Consider the following 23,039-nt stretch of genomic DNA (forward strand, 5'->3'; position numbering starts at 1 on the left):
CTGCTAAAATGACCAATTAAATTATTGAACTCCCAATCCTGTCACAGTCATAAAATTCTGTGAGCTTTATTCTTCTGTATGAGTTTAGTTTCTCTATCTTTCATATTGCTGTTTTGTTACATTAAGTGTGCCCTGCGATGTTATCACTGCTTCAATTCTGGTACGAATTAAATTCTTGATCATTGACTTAATTACAGTAGCTGTGTCTTGTGGTTTGTGCTCATTGTGACAGTGATGCTCACTGTGAATGTTAAGTGCCCCATTCTTAGCTTTTATCTTTCCCAGTCTTGTCCTTTTTATCATTAATTTAATTTCTTTCCTTTGCTTAACAAAGCCTTTAACTTTCCTCCATGGAGCACTGGAATAGGTGCTTTCCAGAAGAACCTCAACTCAGGACTGTGCCGACAAATCCATCTTTAAAGACTCTGGAAGTGCCAAGTGTGGGTAAATTTTTAAATCCTTACTAACTCACAATGCTACTCTTGCACTCCTTACCTGGTCTGAAGTGAAGCTTTTAACTTGGAATGCCTCTCTGCCTTGTTCTTCCTTTTATGTGTTCCACTGACTCAAGGATTCCAGGAATGGTGGGTCTGATGTCTGAGGAGAGATTGACTCAGTTGGGAATGTTGCTGGAGTTCAGATTAATGAGGGGGAACCTCATAAAGACTTATAAACTCCTAACACTGACTGCTCAAATACCTGCAGCTCTGTGTATTCTTTGAGCAGTAAAGCATTTGAAGCCTAAGTTCATCCACTTTCTGAAATGTTTTCTCCAAGGTGTGAAGGATTTTTCCCATTGTTGTGACCTTGTGGTATTTAAGTAGCCACATTCACGGCTAATCTTGTATGGTCTGCTGAACCAACCGTAAAAAAATCCAAAAGAACTGCAGGTGCTGTAAATCAGGAACAAAAGCAAGTTGCTGGAAAAGCTCAGCAGGTCTGGCAGCATTTGTGAAGAAAAAAATCAGTTAACGTTTTGGGTCTGGTGACCTTTCCTCCATTCTATACTGCGTCTAAAGGCCTATTTGGCTCACAGTTGAGAATGTACCTTAAGTGAGTCTCAATGAGAAGAGGCACTTGGCATAGCAAGATGTAACTTATTGTATGGTAGCAAATGGTACAAGTTACATTGATTACGATAGCAATATGTATAAGTTACATTGATTATTGTACCAATAGGTACACGTAGGTCCAAGTTACATTGATTAATTCAACATAATACAAAGATGATAGAGAGAGAGAGAGAGACATTGATGAGATATATTTCAATTGTGATCTTGACCTACAGCAACTTAGGAATTAGGGACTGGAATATGCAATTCAGCCTTTTGAGCCCAGTTTGCCATGTAACATGATCATGGCTGATCTTATCCTGATCACACCTCCACTTTCCTACCTGCTTTCCTGAATTGTCCTTTATCCCGTTTTTCATCAGAAACACGTCTATTTCTTTATTGAATCTGTTGATTGATTCTGCCTCCACTGCACTCTGGTGCAGTGAGTTCCATAGACTTACAACCCTCCGGGAGAAGTCCTTTTCTCCCTTATCTCTGTACTGAACCTACCTCCCCTCACTCGATATCTATGACCTATTGTTCGAGACTATCCCACTACGGGGACCATCCATTCAGCATTGACTGTTTAGCATTGTAAATGCCTTAATCAGATTCTTCTGAACTCCAGTGCATACAAGCCCAAGCTATTCAAACTCTTCTCGTACAACAGCTTTTTCATCCCTGAAATAAATCTAGTGAACTTCCTTTGAACTGCCTCCGGTGTCAGCACATCCATCCTCAGGTAAGGAGACGAAAACTGGGCACAATATTCCAGATATGGTCTCACCAACACTTATATAATTTTAACAAAGCTGCTTTGATTCCAGGAATGGTGGGTCTGATGTCTGAGGAGAGATTGACTCAGTTGGGAATGTTGCTGGAGTTCAGATTAATGAGGGGGAACCTCATAAAGACTTATAAACTCCTAACAGGACTGGAAAGGATAGGTGCAGGGAGGATGTACCCAGTGGTGGGTCACAGTATGAGGATTCGGGGCAGACTATTTAGGACAGAGATGAGGAGAGATTTCTTCACCCAAAGAGTGGTGAGCCTGTGGAATTCATTACCACAGGAAGTAGTTGATGCCAAAACATTGAATGTATTCAAGAGGTGACTAGTTGTAGCGCTTGGGGGCTAATGAGATCAAAGGTTATGGAGAGAAGTCAAGATTAGATTATTGAGTTGGATGAGCAGCTATGATCGTGAAGAATGGCAAAGTAGGCTTGAAGGGCTGAATGGCCTCCTCCTGCTCCTACCTTCTATGTTTCTATAACCCAGTCCTTTCGAAATAAATGCCAGGATTCCATTAGGTGTATTTATTATATGCCACACATGCAAACCTATTTTCAGTGATCATGCACAAAGACACCCAAATCCCTCTTCACTGAGACACTTCCAATCTGCTTCCCATTTAAATTATAATTTGCCTTTTTGTTGTTTTGTCAAAAATGGACAACCTTGCATTTATTCACATTAAACTCCATCTACCAGATTCTGGCCCATTCTCCTAGCCTAGTAATATCCGTATGTAAAACCTTTAACTCCTCACCACTGCCTGCTTTCCAACCTATTTTAGTATCATCTGCAAACTTTGCCATGTCCCAACTGTCCCTGCTTGCAGATTATTTATATAGACTGTGTAGTTGAGGTTCAAGCAATGAACACTGCAGCATTCAGCACCCAACTAGTTTCAGTTCTCCATCCATAGAAGGACCAATTTATCCTGACCCTCTGCTTTCTGTCAGTATCAATCCTCTATCCAAGCCAAAACTGTATCCTTAGCATCCAGGGATCTAACCTTCTGGACCAGTCTTTCCTGCAGCACCTTGTCAAAAGCCTTGTGAAAGCCTAGATATACCACAACCATTGGATTCCCCCCTTATCTACCTTGCTGGTTATATCCTCTACGATTTCCAGAAAGTTTGTCAAGAATGACTTGCCTTTCATCAAATTGTGCTGACCCTGGTGAATTGACCTTTGGTTTTTCCAAGTGTTCAGTTATCTTCTCCTTTATGATTGACTCCAGCAATTTCCCACTACAAAGGTCAAACTGACTGGACTGTCATTTCCCACTTTTTGCCTGTCTCCATCTTAAAATAATGGTGTTACATTAGCATGTTTCCAAATCATTGGTACCTATCCATAACTCAGGCAATTTTGGAAAATCATAACAAATGCATCCACTGTCTCATCTGCTACCTCCTTTACACCCCAGGGAGCAGGCTGGACTCTCTACTCCACTTTTTAACCTCTGACATCAACAAATTGTGTTCACCTTACAGCAGGCTTCAACTCCAATCCTTTAAAAAATGCCTGGGCATCAGGAGGCAGAACCTAAAGACGTGTAACAGGAGGTAGACACATTCCCAGAGCACAGGTTATTTTATGTTAGGTACCGCCATTTGGACATATTAGAATGCTTGTGTCAGAGAGGGGTTAGAGTATCCAGACTGACAGATACCACCAAGTCATTGGAAGCTGACACAGAAAAGGAGGAGGAAAGTGTGCAGAGGCGGGCAAGGTGGAAGTCTGCCTTGCTGTATCAGTACTTGTCAAACATGTAATAAAGCACAAATCAATCTTCCTCTCTCTCCCATTTCCTCAAGCACCCCCCCCTGCAAACAACTCCCATGTCCCATTCATGCTAACTCATGGAAACGAATACCCTCCATCCACACCTCAACCTTTGCCCCGAGATCCAATCCCAACTCTTCTTAACAACCATGCCAACCTATGTGCCTCTATATCTGCCATCATGACATCTCATGCTCGACCAATTTATACACTGTACCTAGCTGTATTTTTCGTACCAATTCATGCCAACTCATGTTACCAACTCACTACCTTACACTTACAATGCTAACTCACCAAACACCCTTCATGGACTAAGCTCTAGACCCATAATAAAATGCAACAAAGTTAAATTTTATCTATTGAATAATTTACAATTTCTAAAGAAACTTTCATTGATTAAAAAGACAATTAAAAAGACTTTATTTAATCCCTTTGAAATTTGTAGTGCCTCTGCAAAGAGTCGATGGCCATTTAGATTTGTCAAACTATGATCTAATAGGCAGTTCAATGTGACATTAAAAGATTATGAAATCAGTCATTCAGCATTAATCATATGATAATAATTTTCAGGTTTATGTAAACAGGCAGAGTTAGATAGCAAGCAATGATTTGATGACATTTGAAACCGATTTTCCAAATATTTAAAGTGCAGGAGTTTTAAATGCCTTTTTAGCTCCTTTTGATAGTTAATTTTGACAGTTCTATTGATAGGCCCAATGCATTTAAGTACTTGCTATTCACATTTGTGTAAGGATACTTTACCTCCCCTAAAGGTGTCCTGGAGAAATATCCGAAAGAATACTTCACTATCCTAGAAGCTCTGCAAAATGTAGGTCTGATCTCATAGGCTTTCATCTGCACAACTTGAGCTTCCTGCTCCTGGCTCATGAGAATCCTAATTGGAGGCAGCTGCCTCTTTGAACGATAGATATGTAATTTTGAACTCTTTAAAATGAGAAGATCTGTGTTCAGAGGTAGAACCTCTGGCTTCTGGCCATTAGCACTTTTTTTTTCAATAAATAGGGATCCTCACCATTATTGCACAAAATAAGGCCTTACTCTTAAAGTTGTACAATCAATATCCCCATTTAAATGAATGGGCCAATGAAAACCATTAGAACTAATAGTTTATGTATTTATTTTATCAATTCAAGATTATAGATACCTTTACAACAAGTATAGGTAGAACGATTTTTGTTAGAGAAAGAAATCAAAGGTTATTGGGAAGAGATGGGAATGTGAAATTCATAATATTAGCAGATTAACTATGATTTTACTGAATGGCGGAGTAAGTTTGACAGGTTGAAGAGCCTTCAGCTCTCCGTTTGTATGTTTCTAAATGTCTGGCTAACACCACAGAGACCAATTTAAGTGGCCAGGCCAACCACGTGCCTTCCCAGTGTGAACACTCCATCAATTTATCCTGTGTTTCTTTGGAGGAAGAGGAAGATTCCTCAATTTCACTATATCCACATCCAGTTTGTCATGTTAACAGAAGATAGTGTTAGCCTTGCTGCATCAGGTAAAGATTTTTGAGTGAAAATCACACCAGCACGCATGATTTGCCTTGAATAGTTTGGTTTTCCTTAATCTATGGTTTTCATCACCCCAGGGTAAATTTCATAGAAAGTGTTGAGCAGGATGTTTATGTATTATATCAATGTCCAGCAGAGGGAGCGAATGCCAGGATGTATTATCCTCTCCATTCATGCAGCATTTAGCTACAAGTAAAATTCAAGTATCTCATAACTATGCTGAATAGGTGCAGTTGCTGTGGGGGTTGTGACTGGTCATAGGCTCTAGTGAAAAAATAAGCGTGATAGCAAATTGGCCTTTTTCATTATTTCTCCAGAGGTGAGGTGAGAATGAATGTCATTGACATCAAGGCCACATTTAAGTGAATGTGACACTTTGAGTCCTAGCAAAACTGAGTAGAATTTGGAGAAAGCCCTCTGCTGTATGGAGTATTACGCAGCAAATAGAATGATGGCTGTGCTTTTTGGAGGTCTGTTATCTCAGCTCCAGGACATGTCTGCAGGATTTTCTTGGGGTAGTGTCCAAGACCAAACCATCAATAGCTATTTCATCAATGACCTTCCGTCCACTAGAAGGTCATAAATGGAGCCATTCATTGTGCAATCATCAATGTTCATCACAATTTGTGGCTCCTCGGATACTCCATGCCTAAATGTAGTAAGATCTGAAAAATATTTAAGCTTGGGCAGAGAAGAGACAAGTAACATTCTCACCATACAAATATGAGAAAAGGACAATATTCAGTGAGAGAGAATCTAACAATCACTCCTTGGTATTCCATTTCATTAATATCACTGAAACCCCACTATCAACTACCATTGATCAGAAACTGAACTGCTGTGACTACAAGAACAGGTCAGATGCTAGGAATCTTGCAGAGAGTAATGCATCTACTGATTCCTAAAGTTTGTCTGCCATTTAAAAGGGGTAAGTCAGGAGTGTGATGGAATATTCCCATTTGAGTGGATGAGTGTAGCTCTAACAACACTCAAGAAGCCTGACACTCTCTGGGACACAGAGGCCACTTGGGTGGTGCCACATTCACAAATATCTATTCTCTCCACCAACGCTCCTGAGACCCTCCAAGTCAACAACTACTATCATCCAGGAGGCCAAGGACAGCACATATATAGGAATGCCATCACCTAAAACTCCCCCCAGCAAGTCAGTTACCATCTTGACTTAGAAATATAATTGCCGTTCCTTCAGCTTGGCTGGGTCAAAACCCAGGAACTTCCACTTTAATAGCATAATGGGTGTACCTACATCAAATAGACTGAAATGATTCAAGAAGGCAACTCACCACCACCTCCTCAAGCACACATCCTTGAAATGAATTTTTAAAAAATAGACAATCAGACAGTACGTATGCCAGTTCACTATTATTGATTTTATGTTGTCGCTGAGTTCTTGATTTCACCTTGACTGACATTGGAGAGAAATTTTTGTTCTTCAGTATTATTTAATTCATGTTCCTAAACACAACCATGGGACTATAATTTATAAGAAGGGATGTAAATCTCAAATCTTATCAAATCCCAGGCAAGGGGAGGAGTTGGGAAGGAGAGATCTTTATGATAACCTCAATAAGTGTAGAGATTGAGCCCATGCTGTCAGCATTGCACTGCTTTGCAAACTGACCATACAGCCAATGTGCTAAACCAACACCCATAACAAGCAACAGCATTCATAGTGAAAGCAAATAATGCTAGAAATATGCAATAATTGGGAAAAAAAGATAAAAGCTTCTAGTTCATCAGTTAGCAGGGTTATGTTGCAGAAGTCCTTCACTGACTGACCCAAACAAAAGAGAGACGAGCAGGCAAGATCATAAATATGCTGCTTACTTTTATCCCAAGGCAGCTGAAGTGCTTAATAGCTTGCTAATGGATTTTAAGATATTGAAAACATGTTATTTTCAGAATATCTTCCTTTCTGGATAATTAGTTTCTCCACTCTCATTAGTTTATTGTATAATTTGTGCTGTTGTGAGAGACTTGCCAGCAGCTGGGCTTCCCAATGGTTTATAATTTATTACCTCACATATAGCCATGTTGAATTGTTACCTTTAGCTTGTTGCAGATTAGTTGCATCAGCCAAGGGTGGATTGGGCTGTGAAGTGTGAAGTTTTCTTACCAGTCCTGTCATGTACCATTCCCTTCTGTGTGTACTCCTGGCACTGTAAATTTTCTCTGTTTTTGTTTTGAAACCGGCTTGAATTTTTATTTGGTTTATTTAGACAGAAGTTCAGATAAGGATAATGTTAAACAATGCATCAAAGAGATGTGGTAACGTGCAATGTGCACATTATTCATTTTACAAAGGAGGCGTCAAACGTAGGTGTGCTTGTCATAGAGCCTGCAAGTGCCTTGAAGCCCTTGAGAAATCTTACAAATAAAGCTCCAGAAGGATAAAAGGAAAGATTGCAGCATTCCAAATGTCAGTGCCTAGTGGAAGAGAAAAAAAAGGCCAACCTGTTAAGGTGAAGCTGTCAACCTCTTCATTTCAAAAGTCAGTGAAAAGTATGAATGATCTGTAAAAATCATAGAGTTGATTTTTCAATGTAGGGATTTCTCTTTTTTGAAATAACTGCTTAAAAATGGACTGTTTTGCTGTTAACATAATTTTCAATTTGCTCTTTCAAAGACGTACATCATCATCATTTTTCTATGAGGTGGAAGGTGCCCATTTAACCCATTTGGAAGGTCAAAAAATACCTTAAAATAGAAACCAAAAGAACTGCAGATGCTGTAAATCAGAAACAAAAGCAAAAGTTGCTGGAAAAGCTCAGCAGGTCTGGCAGCATCTGTGGAGGAGAAAACAGTTAACGTTTCGGTCCCGGTGAACTGAGGTTCTGAGGAAGGGTCGCCGGACCCGAAACGTTAACTCTGTTTTCTCCTCCACAGATGCTGCCAGACCTGCTGAGCTTTTCCAGGAACTTTGTTTTGTTCCCAAAAGCTACATTATCCAACTTAATCTCTTTTTTTCCAATTCTGCACCTATTGCCCAAAAGTCTTTCTTATCACCTTTTTTTATGATTCACAAATGTATCGTGGAGGTGATGGCTTTGAGGTACTGTTGTTAGATTATTAACCCAGAGACCCAGGTAACATTCTGGGGATCCAAGTTTAAAGCCCACCATGGCAGATGGTGGAATTTCAATCTGACAGAAATCTGGAATGAAGTGTCTAATGATGACCATAATACCATTGATGATTGCCCAGAAAAACCCAGCTGGCTCACTAACGTCCTTTATGAAAGGAAAGTGCTGTCCTTATCTGGCCCACATGTGACTTTAGACCCGCAGTAACATGATTGACTCTTAACTGCCTTCTGAGCAATTCGGGATATATAATGCTGACCTAGCCACAAATGCCCACATCGCACAAATTAATTTAAATATATATGTATTTCCCTCTCTTCATGTCCTGCAGTGGAATTGTATCACTTGGGGAATATTGCCTTTGTGTAACACTGCACTTGGTCTCAGTGGCAGTATGTTGAACACTTGGCCTTTAGCTACAAAAACAGAATTTGCTGGAAAAGCTCAGCGAACCTGTGAAGAAAAGACCTGAGTCAACGTTTAGGACCCAGTGACCCTTCCTCAGAAGGGTCCTACCTTTACCTATATCTCTCATGAAAGTAACCAACGATATGAACAAACTCATGTGAGCTCTTTATCAAATTCATCAGTAACAAGTGCTGGCATGGGATTTAAACCTGCAACTTCTGACCTATAGGGTAGGGGCCCTATGCTCTCTGCCAGTAGCAGTAACAGGAACCATTGCAAACTATACCCAAACGTCAGCAAATATATTTAACTACATAAATTATTACATGCCAAAAAATCTTTTCACTTTATTTTCACTGAATTTCCACCTTGTTGTCACATGACCAGGCTAAACAGGGGGTCATTTCTAATTCTGCAGGTGACTAGTGGGAAGTAGTGACAAGGAAGCATTTGACAATGTCAGTAAGGAAGAATTCTGAAGGAACTTACACCCACTTCAAGAAGCAACAAATCATTGAGCTTGAGAGAGAGCTGAAGAAGTAGATGATCAAGTCTTAGATAGTGTTGTGTTTGAGTGTTTTTATTTCCAGAAAATTGTAATATAACATCTGATCAAAATCCCTGAAGCAGTTTTTGAAAATGAAGCATTATGAAGCATGTGAAACATTATCTAATGCTTTGATTGTTTTATCATTGTTGCTGTCTTGACACTTTGTCAATTCTCTGCTTTCTATGACCTTTATAGGCCTCCTAAAATAGCTCCTCCTGGTAACTTTTCCTTCAAGTGATAGATCAATGATAGTGCATTACTCTCTGCATTCACCAGGTCAAAAACTTAGATGGCCAGCAGGAGGAGAGTAACAGAACAAGGGTGAATTGAAGCAAGCTCACAGCATCTATGCCTTGCCAGAAGCTATCAATACCACCTTAACTATGTCTTTCCTATAACAAGGTGACCGAAACTGTACACAATACTCCAAGTATGGCCTCAGCAATGACTTATGCAACTGTAACATAATGTCCCAACTTTTGTACTCAGTGCCTTGACCAATAAAGGCCAGCATGCTAAATGCATTCTTCATCACCGTGTGGACCTGTGACATTGCTTTCAATGAACTATAGACTTGTATCCCTAGGTCCCTCTACACATATCACTCCTCAGGACCTTACCGTTTACTGTGTACATCCTACCTTGGTTTGGCTTTCCAAAGTGCAACACCTCACACTTATCTGCATTGAATTGCATTTACCAATCCACAGCCCAGTTTCCCATCTGATCAAGATCACTCTGTAATTTTTGACAAATCCCTTGCTATCAAGGATACCTCCTAATTTTGTATCAACCACAAACTTACTAATCATGCCTTATACATTCACATCCAGATCATTTATTTAAATAACAAATAACAAAGGTCCCAGTACCGTTCTGTGTTGCACACCAATACTCACAGGCCTCCAGTTAAAGAAACAACCTTCAACCATCACCCTCTGCTTCCTACCATCTAGCCAATTTTGAATCCAATCAGCTAGCTCTCCCTGGATCTCATGTGGCTGAACTTTCATGACTAGGCTGCCTTGTGGGACCTTATCAAAGGCCTTACTAAAATCCACATGGCCAGCATCCACTGCCCTACCCTCATCTATCCTCTTGGTTACCTCTGCAAAAAATTCTAAAAGATTTGTCAGACATGACTTCCTACACACAAATCCATGCTGACTATCCCTATCAGATGATGTGGCATAAGCTTTTTCTTCAGAAATAAGCTATTGTTTGTGCAACTTGATTTTGAAAAAATAAGACAGATAGCTTTTTTTCTGAGAATGTCATTCAAAATTTTGCAAAATCAGAATTCATTTTGTTTTAATTACTTACTGCAGCAGTCAGGAGGCCTACCATGTTCTGTTTATTTGTTATTATTTTAGAATCAAAAATAAGGCATAATGTTTGAATGAAACGTGTGTAAACACAACTGCCACACTGTGTGTTTGCTTTACAATGAACTTATTGAATACTATCAGTCAGCTTGTCAATTCATATCATTTTCCCAAGCCATTTCTGGCCAACGCTAGTCACTCTCATCACTAACTTCAAAGAAAGTTGCTTCCAAAGGGCTGACAATCTTGTGGTATGAATTTCACCTTTCTTGACTAGTTTTATTCCAATGTAAGACGTATGGGATATCGAAAGTCCAGTAATGTTGTTAGTATCAAGCAGACCAAGTAACCAATCACATCGAAGAATTGACAGATAACAAACCAGGAAATAAAAACTACTAATTATCTTTCACTTTTCTGGTGAGCAAAATAAAGGACAAGAAGTATGCATTGGATTAAGTTAGTAGATTAATTGTCATAAATATGTTTTAAAGATTTTTTTTGTGGTAATAGAGATAATTTTATATTTGTGAAATATTAACTAAGTTTTCCTGGCCAGAAAGATTCTGAAAGCAACTAAGAATTATTATTCCATTAATTATACCTCTTTCATGGAATTATAAGTTTTTCAGGAGTTTTTCCAACAAGACTAATGGTGTATAGAGTGGAAATTAATACTAAATGGAGTGATTTTAAGATTTCTGTCTGTTAGAATAGTATGCTCTGTGGAGGAGGACGAAATCATTTACAACATCTTTTGGATTTACTTCTTGCATCACCATATGCACAGTTAAATGCAGAAATCTAGATGTTGCTGTCAGTTTCACAGTTATAATGGCAGTCAACACTAACAGTTTTGGTATCACTCAGAACCACCAAAAAATGGAACAAGTGTCCTTAGCGAAAGTAATATGATCTAGGGAGCAAGGAAGTAATATCTTTGCAATCCCAGGTTACCTTATCACCCAAGCAGCTTTGTGACAATTGTAATTCAAATACGTACAGATGAAGACAAACTTCTACAGGACTGACTTGCTGAAAATTATCTATAATTGATCTAACTTTTTACAGAAGCGTTTTGAGCCAATTAACATGACTTAGCTATCCGATAGAGATTATTTAATCTAACCTTAAGTTCATTTGCAGAACAGTTATAATGCTACAGATGCACATAACACTTCAATCCAAAGTGGCTGATTTTGTTTCATCTCCTGACAATTTATTTAGGCATCACTGCAATTCTGGTTGATCAGTTTTCACTATGTCAGTTACGCATTCCTTTTCCAATCTCCCTCAGCACCATATCTTTTCATCTGGTCTTAGGTCTACCTCTTCTTCTTCTCTAAGAGTCTCATCTCTATCAATTGCCTCGCTGTGTTTCCTCTCTTGCTCCACAATCGTTGACCATGTCATTTTAAACTTTTCTCAGCTCTTTTTTACGATATTTCCTCATGGACTCTATTATGCATGGGTTCCTGATTTTATCCATCCACATTCTTCCACATATCTATCTCAGCAACTGCATCTTACAGGACCAAGCCATTCTTCCTCTCTTTTAGTCATAGGGTCATACTGTGTGGAAACAGTTCCTTTGGTCCAACCATCTATGCCAAACATAAATTAACTAGTTTACCTGCCTGCGCGTGACCCATAGTCCTCCAATTTTTTCCTATTCATGTATCTATTCAAATGTCTTTTAAACATAATTGTGCTGCATCCTATTGCCCAAGTTTCTGCACTGTAGAACAAAGCCAGTCTCACAACCTACTTGGAGATATTTCCTTTCAGTTTCTGTGATACCTTTCTTTCACATAATACTCACCTGCTGTTCTTCCAATGTGTGCCACCTGACATAATTCATTGCTTAATTTTCATACTTCCATCTTGATTTGCCATTCAATTTGGGATCTTAAAACTATTCAATTCCTCCAAGTCTTCAAGCATAATCTTTATAGCCTCAGTCTAATCTACTCCCCTAGCTCAAATTGGAAGTCCATGCATTGGTTCTGACTTCTTTTAAGGTCCATCATCACGTCTTCTGATATTGCAGCGGTGTCAATGTTGCCTCGCTGTTAGCTAGAACACTACTCAAAGTTCACCATTCATTTAACTTATCATGGGACTATTAATCCAGACAATGAGGCTAATTGTCTGAGGCCATGGGTTCAAATCTCCTAGTGGTAGCAGGTGAACTTTGAATTTGGTTAAGCAAATTTGGAATTAAAAATGAGGGCAGGATTTTCCCCACCACAATTTGTGGTGGAGAAAGTAGCTGGTGAGCAGGTAATTGGGCTGGTTGGCATTGGTGAGTGAAGGGGGAATAGACAAAGAAACAGAAACTATGACTCACACATGTCATAAAAGCTAGAAAACAGTTATTACCAGAAAATGCAGAACAAGCAAAGTGTCTTTTTTTTGGTAAACTGGAAGTATGTCACTTGTGAAAACAATCTTTCATAATGTGTTTCAATTGAGAGCGAATTCCTAACCAACAAAGGACATCCTCAGTTGTGATAAAATGGTATAATTACTATAAGTATGTGTGACAACCTTAGCCTTATGTTGATTGAAAGATGCATATGAACGACACCATCAGGCATGCATAACAGTAACTAAGTGTAACTGGTGTGGGGAAGCTTATATGTGATACTTGGCTACATTTGATATATCCCCTTTGCATATGCTCAAATGAACTGGTGAACAAATCTACTTGGGCCTCATCTAAGTGACTTCAGCAATTAGTATTAGAGCCGACCACTGAATGTGGCCTGAAGCTATAAGCCGCACTGCCTTGTCCTCTTTAAACAGACCAAATAGGTGTTTGTTGTCTGTTATTATCAAAATTTTCATCCATAAAAGTATTGGAGCAACTTCCGGCCTCCAAATATGACCACTAATCCTTCTGGTTTCTGCTTCTACTTCTGTCCATAAGGCAATTGGCACTGGGTGGGCCTTGCAGAATAGTGAAATTGCTGCTTGGTCAACGTGCAAGGTGGCTTTGGCTCCTCTGATAGTCCCGAGACCTTCCTGAAAGACATCCAGGTATTTAACTGGAACTTCAGTCAGACAGTAATTTTCTAACTGAAAAATGTTGTGCGAATCAAGGCGAATCTCTCACAACCAGTTTCACCTCAACCAGCTTGGGTCTGAGTTTTACACTACAATCACAGATAGCTGAACTAGCTGCTTTTCAGAAGAGACAGGAACCAAAGTTGTACATTTAACCTGTAAAGGCTCCCTGGTATACATTATCAGACTAGCTTACATTTTCTGCAAACCTAAAGCATGGAGTCCAGAGCGAATTTTGTCAAAAATTGGTTCTGCTGTCATTGATACTGCTGCGCTAGTATCGATCTCCATTAGAACTGAGTGACTATTTAACCATATGTTTATTTCAATTGGTTCTGACATGGATGTTGCTAAGCAATTTAACTGTTCTAAACCAGATGTAGGTGGACTTTCCGGGGGGTGCACTCTCTGGAATATTATGTTATCTTACTCAGTTTAGGTCTAGTGGGACTCCAGCTGTCTCGAGTCTGCATTCCAGCAGCAACCACAATGACTTTCTGGCCAGGATCCTAAAGTAAACTTTAACCATTTGGCTGAGGCTTGACTTTGCTTTGGGATTTTGCTGTGGGCTCACAAAGAGTCCCTCTGTTCAGGATATGTCCGGAGTGAAGTTATGCAATTTCCTACACTCAAATGGTGCTCCCCAAGCTCAGTCTGACTGGTGAGGGTGTCCACTTCCATCGGAATACCCTGCAATTCATATGCACCACTTGCTGCACTTTCCAATGATACCAACACACCGAACAGTCTTGTAGCATCTCATTACGTGATAAACCAAAATCACCTGCTAGTCATCTTAACCCAGTCAAGAATCCTGATACATATTCCCCTGGTTCTCAAATAACCGAGTAAAAACAAAAGCATCTCAGAACTAGAGGAGCCTTGATATTCATGAACTAAGTCTATCAATGCTGAAAGATGTTGATGACTGGCCCCTCAGGGAAAGTTAGGCTCCTAATAACTGTAAAAAGCTGCAACTCTCCCAGGAGAATTATTCACCCCTTTTCGTCTGCCATAATGTTGTTTGCCTGGAAAAAATAACACATTCTTTCCCCAAAAAGGGCCCAATCCTCAATGACTAGATTGAACAAGTCAGGCTTCCCAAACAAAGGTATGGTGTAAGAAATGTTTACCCCAACTCAAACATAACTGCTATGAGAGTTTCTTTAGGAAAGTGCCTCACTCTCGATGCCACTGAAATAAGTCAGCAGAATCCAATATCCTGTCATCAAGTCACCCTTTATTTACATATGAGCAGTCCTTGGCTATAGTATTGTGTTTTCAGTGTCAGCTCTCAGAGTGTCAACATCTTTGTCATCCCTGTTTATATCTGTCAGCCAGGGCTCCCTGATCAGGCCAGATTAACAGCCCCGATCAAGGAACTCATATTCTGTGAGGTCCACATGGTTGGCCTTGATACAATCACTATAGTCCCTGCTGCCATGTCTAAACCCATGTCCCATTTCCTTGTGATTCCTAATCCCAGAAACTATTCCAAACAATAGCATCCATTGTTGCCTGTGATCCTCCCTCTGAGTTTCTGGTGATGGTGCTCCCAAGTTCGGGCAATGTTGGCAGCAGGTGGCGCTTCCTGCACTGGCTTCCGAATTGTTGCAGAAATTACACCAGCAACCACTCAGCCGGCCCGATTCTGTGGCAATCAGGCTACCTTCTGAACAAAGGTTGGCCGTGGGTTTCTTTCCACGAAACCTTCCCACTTTTGGACTTAGCCTCTAAATGGTAAAATTCTACCTCTAGTCTCAACAATGGTAAATACAAAGCCATCATCAGTTGGTTCATTAATTTCCTTTATGGAAGAAGAACTGCAATTCTTACCAGGTCTGAATCTAGATCCACAGCAAAGTAGTTTATTCTTATTTGTCCTCTGAAATGACCCAATAAGGCACTTAGTTCAAGGCCAATTAGGGATGGGCAATAAATGCTGGCTCTTTCAAAATACCCACAGTCCATGAAAATATGAAAAAAAATGACTGTAAAGTGGGTAGGAACTTCAGGTGCCGAAGATGAAATGATCATGTCACCCCACTCGACCTCTGGTCTGAAGAAAAGCGTTCCTTAAATCTTGGGCACAGTATTTATAATCTCAATGCAGAGTTGAAAGTACTGATTTAGGTTAAAACATTTGGGAAATGAAAAGAAAATTCAGATGTCGACACCAGGATGTTCAGCTGGCCTTATCAACCACAATGCCAATCTAGTTCGATAGCTTTTCAATGAGGCAATGACTAAATTTATTTTTGTAGTCTTTTCCAGATGATTCCACCAGATCCTGCAGGAAAGTTTTATGGTTGTATTTTTGATCTTCAGGAAATTGGTTAAATGGTTACGTGATCTGACTTGTGAATTTTGTGGACATATTTAATTCCAGGAAGCATCGAGATCAGTCTATGCTGTAAATTTCAACGTACAAATTACTGGAGATGTGCTCAAATTGTAGCAATAGATAGAGCCTGTACTACTGTAATACCTTCCCAACTCTACCCTTCAGGCTAATGCAGTTTTGATACTTGATACTTCATAAAGTACACCAAGGGTGACACACTATTTTCTTCACATATTTGAGCACACCATGATGTGCTGTCGGTTGGCACATGCCAAAACGTAAATTGTAAGTTATCTTAACATGACAATGTCTGGTTAATGTCACAAGTGTTATGTTGATTGATACAGCTGGACTGGAAATTAGTCCATTAACATAGCTTGCCCGAAGCTAACACATTAACAAATCTCTGTGTGACAAGATCATTGACCCTTTCCTTTGAGATGTGCTAAAAAAAACTTGATAAAGTTGACAGCTGACAGTATTTTCTTATTTTTCATTAGTTCTTTGTGTCAAGAGTTTTGGGCAAGAAGTAAAACTCAGTATGGTTTTGGGAGAATCCTGTGTTTGACAGCCATGAGCTGACAGCGACGATCTAAGTCAGAGGTGGCATCATGTCACATCGTGTAAAACTAATTGACTTTTTTTTTCATTTGACTTGATTTTTGCAAAGGTATCAGTATGTGGATGAATGAGACAATTGTTTTGACATGGCTCTGGAACCTTTGCTACTTAACAACCTAAAATTACAACTGACAACATTGTTATCTCTTGGGATCATGTATGTTTTTTACATGAATTAGATTCTTGTCTTTGACCACAATCTTTCTCATGCATAATTAGTGAATCAGTTAGTAGCATATAAGGATGCAAGATTACAGTCAACAGGAAAGTCTGGATTTTCTCTGATGGTTTTATATAAATTCTCTTGAAATGGTGGAGTTGTTTCTTCGTCAAAAACCTTGAGTAATTTAGTTCATTTTACATAGTACAATAACCAGTGTCTGTATTCGATGAAAAGACCATGTCAGAGTTTGCAAATCTTAAATTACCACATTAACAGAAGCCATGCCACTCTAAATAAATTATAATTTGGGCCTTTTCTCATTTGACTTGCTGCATTCATTTCTATATCGTTTTCTTCTCATTATAGATGTTTCTATCAGGCAACGCAGCCCGGTCTTGAAATTCAATTCACACTTTGCCCATTTTGTTTTGGAGGACTTAATATGGCAGGCAGCATAGGTACACTAATTCTGCACAGAAAGGAGGCACCCACATAAGACTGAGATTCTCGGTAGATGCTTTAAGCACATATCAGAAGCATTATATCCATCTATATATTCAGCACAATACTAGGATTATTCTGAAAGCACTTAACTCATGTAATTATGGAATGAATTAAAGTTGAAATTGGGCATAGAGTTAACCCACCCTTTGGCATTAGGAACAATTGAGATAGGAGCAGAAGACCCCTTGAACCTGTTCCATCATTCGACTATATCACAAACGGTCTTCTGTCTCAACATCACTTTCCCACTGTTTTCCCATGGACCTTGATGTATATTAATATCCAGAAATCTTTTGATCTCTGTGTTGAAAATACAGTTGCCTCACTAGTACATTGTGTGCTCAAAGGACCCTAAAAGCTTTTAATTTGTTATATATTGCAGGGAAGATTAAGCAGCATGCCATTTCCCAGGGCCACCGTGGAAGTGAATATGAGTGCCTTCCCTGCAGGAATGGATGCAGTTCATGTCAAGATGACAGTCCCTGTCATGCAGAGGAGGACAAGCATCTACGCATTGCCATTGTCGCATTCCAAGCTTTCTGTGTGCTGTTGGATTTCATTGCAATGCTAGTGGTCTACCATTTCCGCAGGTGTAAGGTAAATATTAAGATTCTAATAACATTTTGATGCTGTAATGAGGATGTTAACAAAAGTCTGCAGAGAGGTATGAAAATCAGCGGTAAAATTCCATTAGTAATATTGTTTCCATGAATATACTCAACTTCAAAGGATCCACATCAGGGCCCTATTGTGGCTCAGTGGTAATGTACCTACCCCTGGGTTCAAGCCCCACCTGCTCCAGTTGTGTGTAATGACATGTCAGAACAGACTGATAAGAAAAAAAAAGAAAATAAAATGTGAGGCTGGATGATCACAGCAGGCCAAGCAGCATCTCAGGAGCACAAAAGCTGACGTTTCGGGCCTAGACCCTTCATCAGAGAGGGGGATGGGGAGAGGGTTCTGGAATAAATAGGGAGAGAGGGGGAAGCGGACCGAAGATGGAGAGTAAAGAAGATAGGTGGAGAGAGTATAGGTGGGGAGGTAGGGAGGGGATAGGTCAGTCCAGGGAAGACAGACAGGTCAAGGACGTGGGATGACGTTAGTAGGTAGATGGGGGTGCGGCTTGGGGTGGGAGGAAGGGATGGGTGAGAGGAAGAACCGGTTAGGGAGGCAGAGACAGGTTGGACTGGTTTTGGGATGCAGTGGGTGGGGGGGAAGAGCTGGGCTGGTTGTGTGGTGCAGTGGGGGGATGGGACGAACTGGGCTGGTTTAGGGAAGCAGTCGGGGAAGGGGGGATTTTGAAACTGGTGAAGTCCACATTGATACCATTAGGCTGCAGGGTTCCCAGGCAAGTCCACTTGCCCCCACACCTCCTCCCTCACCCCTATGAGTTGCTGTTCCTGCAACCTTCGGGTGGCATCATTGTGGCACTGCAGGAGGCCCATGATGGACATGTCATCTAAAGAATGGGAGGGGGAGTGGAAATGGTTTGCGACTGGGAGGTGCAGTTGTTTGTTGCGAACTGAGCGGAGGTGTTCTGCAAAGCGGTCTCCAAGCCTCCGCTTGGTTTCCCCAACGTAGAGGACGCCACACCGGGCACAGTGGGTGCAGTATACCACATTGGCAGATGTGCAGGTGAACCTCTGCTTAATGTGGAATGTCATCTTGGGGCCTGGGATAGGGGTGAGGGAGGAGGTGTGGGGGCAAGTGTAGCATTTCCTGCGGTTGCAGGGGAAGGTGCCGGGTGTGGTGGGGTAGGAGGGCAGTGTGGAGCGAACAAGGGAGTCACGGAGAGAGTGGTCTCTCCGGAAAGCAGACAGGGGTGGGGATGGAAAAATGTCTTGGGTGGTGGGGTTGGATTGTAAATGGCGGAAGTGTCGGAGGATGATGTGTTGTATCCGGAGGTTGGTAGGGTGGTGTGTGAGAACGAGGGGGATCCTCTTTGGGCGGTTGTGGCGGGGGCGGGGTGTGAGGGATGTGTTGCGGGAAATACGGGAGACACGGTCAAGGGCGTTCTCGATCACTGTGGGGGGAAAGCTGGGGTCCTTGAAGAACTTGGACATCTGGGATGTGCGGGAGTGGAATGCCTTTTCTTGGGAGCAGATGCGGTGGAGGCAGAGGAGTTGGGAATAGGGGATGGAATTTTTGCAGGAGGGTGGGTGGGAGGAGGTGTATTCTAGGTAGCTGTGGGAGTCGGTGGACTTGAAATGGACATCAGTTACAAGCTGGTTGCCTGAGATGGAGACTGAGAGGTCCAGCAAGGTGAGGGATGTGCTGGAGATGGCCCAGGTGAACTGAAGGTTGGGGTGGAAGGTGTTGGTGAAGTGGATGAACTGTTCGAGCTCCTCTGGGGAGCAATAGGCAGCGCCGATACAGTCATCAATGTACCGGAGGAAGAGGTGGGGTTTGGGGCCTGTGTAGGTGCGGAAGAGGGACTGTTCCACGTAACCTACAAAGAGGCAGGCATAGCTGGGGCCCATGCGGGTGCCCATGGCCACCCCCTTAGTCTGTAGGAAGTGGGAGGAGTCAAAAGAGAAGTTGTTGAGGGTGAGGACCTCATCTTCACCATGGAAGTCCAGTCCCTATACACCTGCATTCTGCATGCAGATGGCCTCAAGGCCCTCCGCTTCTTCCTGTCCCGCAGGCCCGACCAGTCCCCCTCCACCGACACCCTCATCCGCCTAGCCGAATTCGTCCTCATCTCAACAACTTCTCTTTTGACTCCTCCCACTTCCTGCAGACTAAGGGGGTGGCCATGGGCACACGCATGGGCCCCAGTTATGCCTGCGTTTTTGTAGGTTACGTGGAACAGTCCCTCTTCCGCACCTACACAGGCCCCAAACCCCACCTCCTCCTCCAGTACATTGATGACTGTATCAGCGCCGCCTCTTGCTCCCCAGAGGAGCTCAAACAGTTCATCCACTTCAGAAACACCTTCCACCCCAACTTTCAGTTCACCTGGGCCATCTCCAGCACATCCCTCACCTTCCTGGACCTCTCAGTCTCCATCTCAGGCAACCAGCTTGAAACTGATGTCCATTTCAAGCCCAACGACTCACACAGCTACCTAGAATACACCTCCTCCCACCCACCCTCCTGCAAAAATTCCATCCCCTATTCCCAATTCCTCCGCCTCTGCCGCATCTGCTCCCACGATAAGACATTCCACTCCCGCACATCCCAGACGTCGAAGTTCTTCAAGGACCGCAACTTTCCCCCCACAGTTATCGAGAACGCCCTTGACCGCGTCTCCCGTATTTCCCGCAACACATCTCTCACAGCCCGCCCCCGCCACAACCGCTCAAAGAGGATCCCCCTCGTTCTCACACACCACCCTACCAACCTCCGGATACAACGCATCATCCTCCGACACTTCCGCCATTTACAATCCGACCCCACCACCCAAGACTTTTTCCATCCCTACCCCTGTCTGCTTTCCGGAGAGACCACTCTCTCCGTGACTCCCTTGTTTGCTCCACACTGCCCTCCAACCCCACCACACCTGGCACCTTCCCCTGCAACCGCAGGAAATGCTACACTTGCCCCCACACCTCCTCCCTCACCCCTATCCCAGGCCCCAAGATGACATTCCACATTAAGCAGAGGTTCACCTGCAAATCTGCCAATGCGGTATACTGCAACCACTGTACCCGGTGTGGCTTCCTCTACATTGGGGAAACCAAGCGGAGGCTTGGAGACCGCTTTGCAGAACACCTCCGCTCAGTTCGCAACAAACAACTGCACCTTCCAGTCGCAAACCGTTTCCACTCCCCTCCCATTCTTTAGATGACATGTCCATCATGGGCCTCCTGCAGTGCCACAATGATGCCACCCGAAGGTTGCAGGAACAGCAACTCATATTCCGCCTGGGAACCCTGCAGCCTAATGGTATCAATGTGGACTTCACCAGTTTCAAAATCTCCCCTTCCCCAACTGCATCCCTAAACCAGCCCAGCTCTTCCCCCCCCACCCACTGCATCCCAAAACCAGTCCAACCTGTCTCTGCCTCCCTAACCGGTTCTTCCTCTCACCCATCCCTTCCTCCCACCCCAAGCCGCACCCCCATCTACCTACTAACCTCATCCCACCTCCTTGACCTGTCCGTCTTCCCTGGACTGACCTATCCCCTCCCTACCTCCCCACCTATACTCTCTCCACCTATCTTCTTTACTCTCCATCTTCGGTCCGCCTCCCCCCTCTCCCTATTTATTCCAGTTCCCTCTCCCCATCCCCCTCTCTGATGAAGAGTCTAGGCCCGAAACGTCAGCTTTTGTGCTCCTGTGATGCTGCTTGGCCTGCTGTGTTCATCCAGCCTCACATTTTATTATCTTGGAATTCTCCAGCATCTGCAGTTCCCATTATCTCAGAAAAAAAAAGAAATATGTGTTATATGCTCAACATCAGAACCCATTACTAATTCAGTGTTGGAACAGGTACTTTCGTGCCAGTAACACTTTATAGCATAGGGTCAGTATTGAGTATCAGAGTGGAGATTCAGACCAGTGATTACATCTCATGTTATGATGACAGAATGATGGGTGCAGGCTGAGCGCAAGCACATTTTCACTGAATAAACCAAGGAAAGTAAGTTAAGAAGAAACTTGGTGAATTCTCGAAGTAGATTTCTGACAATTTTTGTTCCTTTTTTTTGGCCTTGCAAATGATTTGAAAATGGTGGACACTGAGAAACTCAGAATTCACAAAGTCTGCTATGCTCTGAATAATTTTAGCAGCAGCCATGCCTATGTGATATCATTTTTACTTTTCATTCGGATGTTCAATCGGCTCAAACCACACTCCAGGAATGGTGCATATATTCCATCAGCTGGCAATTCAATTCATTACTGAAAGTGTGCAGCATTGTCAGAGATTCTATCATTCAGATGCACATAACTGTAAGAGGGGGAGATGCAGAGTGCTGCAAATGGCTGAAGACTTTACATTTCGTTTAGGTGGCTTCTACTTCTCTTGGCACTTGGAAAAACTAAAAGCAGAATGCACTCTGCAATGGTTGATGTTATACAATTCACGAAAAGCAAATGCTCATAGCAACGCAGAATGTATTATGTTACACTGAGGTGCTGAATTCTGGACTTTTCTATGAAAGAATAACCCCGTGAGAAAGTAAGGAGATTAGAAATGATTAAAAGAGGGAGTTTTAATTCCCATGGCAAAGCATACACTAGGTTAAGAGACTTAAAGTGGAGCAGGTTAAGTTCCTGCTCAAACCATGAGAGGTATAGATGAGGTGAATGGCAGGTATCTTTTCCCTGTTGCGGAGACTTCAAGACTTGGAGGCATATGTTTAACGTAAGAGGAAGAGGATGTAAAGAGGACATACCGGGCAAATTTTATACTCAGAGAGTGGTTTATGTGTTGAATGAATGTCTTGAGGAGTTGGTGGATGCGGGTACAGTTACAACATGTAAAAGACATTTAGATAAGTATATGCCTAAGAAAGGTTTGGGCCAAGTGCAGGCAGGGGAACTGGTTTAATTTGGGATTGTAGGGTCTAGGCCCGAAACGTCAGCTTTTGTGCTCCTGAGATGCTGCTTGGCCTGCTGTGTTCATCCAGCCTCACATTTTATTATCTTGGAATCTCCAGCATCTGCAGTTCCCATTATCTCTAATTTGGGATTGTGGTTGGCATGGGCTGGTTGGACCGAAGGGCCTGTTTCCATGTTGTGTGACTCTATAGCTCTATGAAAATTGTTGCCATGTGTGAGACATTGAACCCTTGTCACCATATAATCATCAAGCATTATATTGCCCACTCAATTGTCGTGT

General features: G+C 42.1%; 1 protein-coding gene across 1 annotated transcript in view; it reads left to right on the plus strand.

Moving 5' to 3' along the window:
• gpr158a (G protein-coupled receptor 158a) overlaps positions 1–23,039 on the plus strand; it is a 568,943-nt gene that overhangs the window by 314,468 nt on the left and 231,436 nt on the right. Inside the window, exon 4 of the mRNA XM_059638942.1 lies at positions 17,635–17,849. Coding sequence (XP_059494925.1) covers positions 17,635–17,849 — 215 coding nt within the window. The remainder of the gene's footprint in view (positions 1–17,634; positions 17,850–23,039) is intronic.

Source organism: Stegostoma tigrinum, chromosome 2, assembly GCF_030684315.1.
Source record: "Stegostoma tigrinum isolate sSteTig4 chromosome 2, sSteTig4.hap1, whole genome shotgun sequence".
Taxonomy (NCBI): domain Eukaryota; kingdom Metazoa; phylum Chordata; class Chondrichthyes; order Orectolobiformes; family Stegostomatidae; genus Stegostoma; species Stegostoma tigrinum.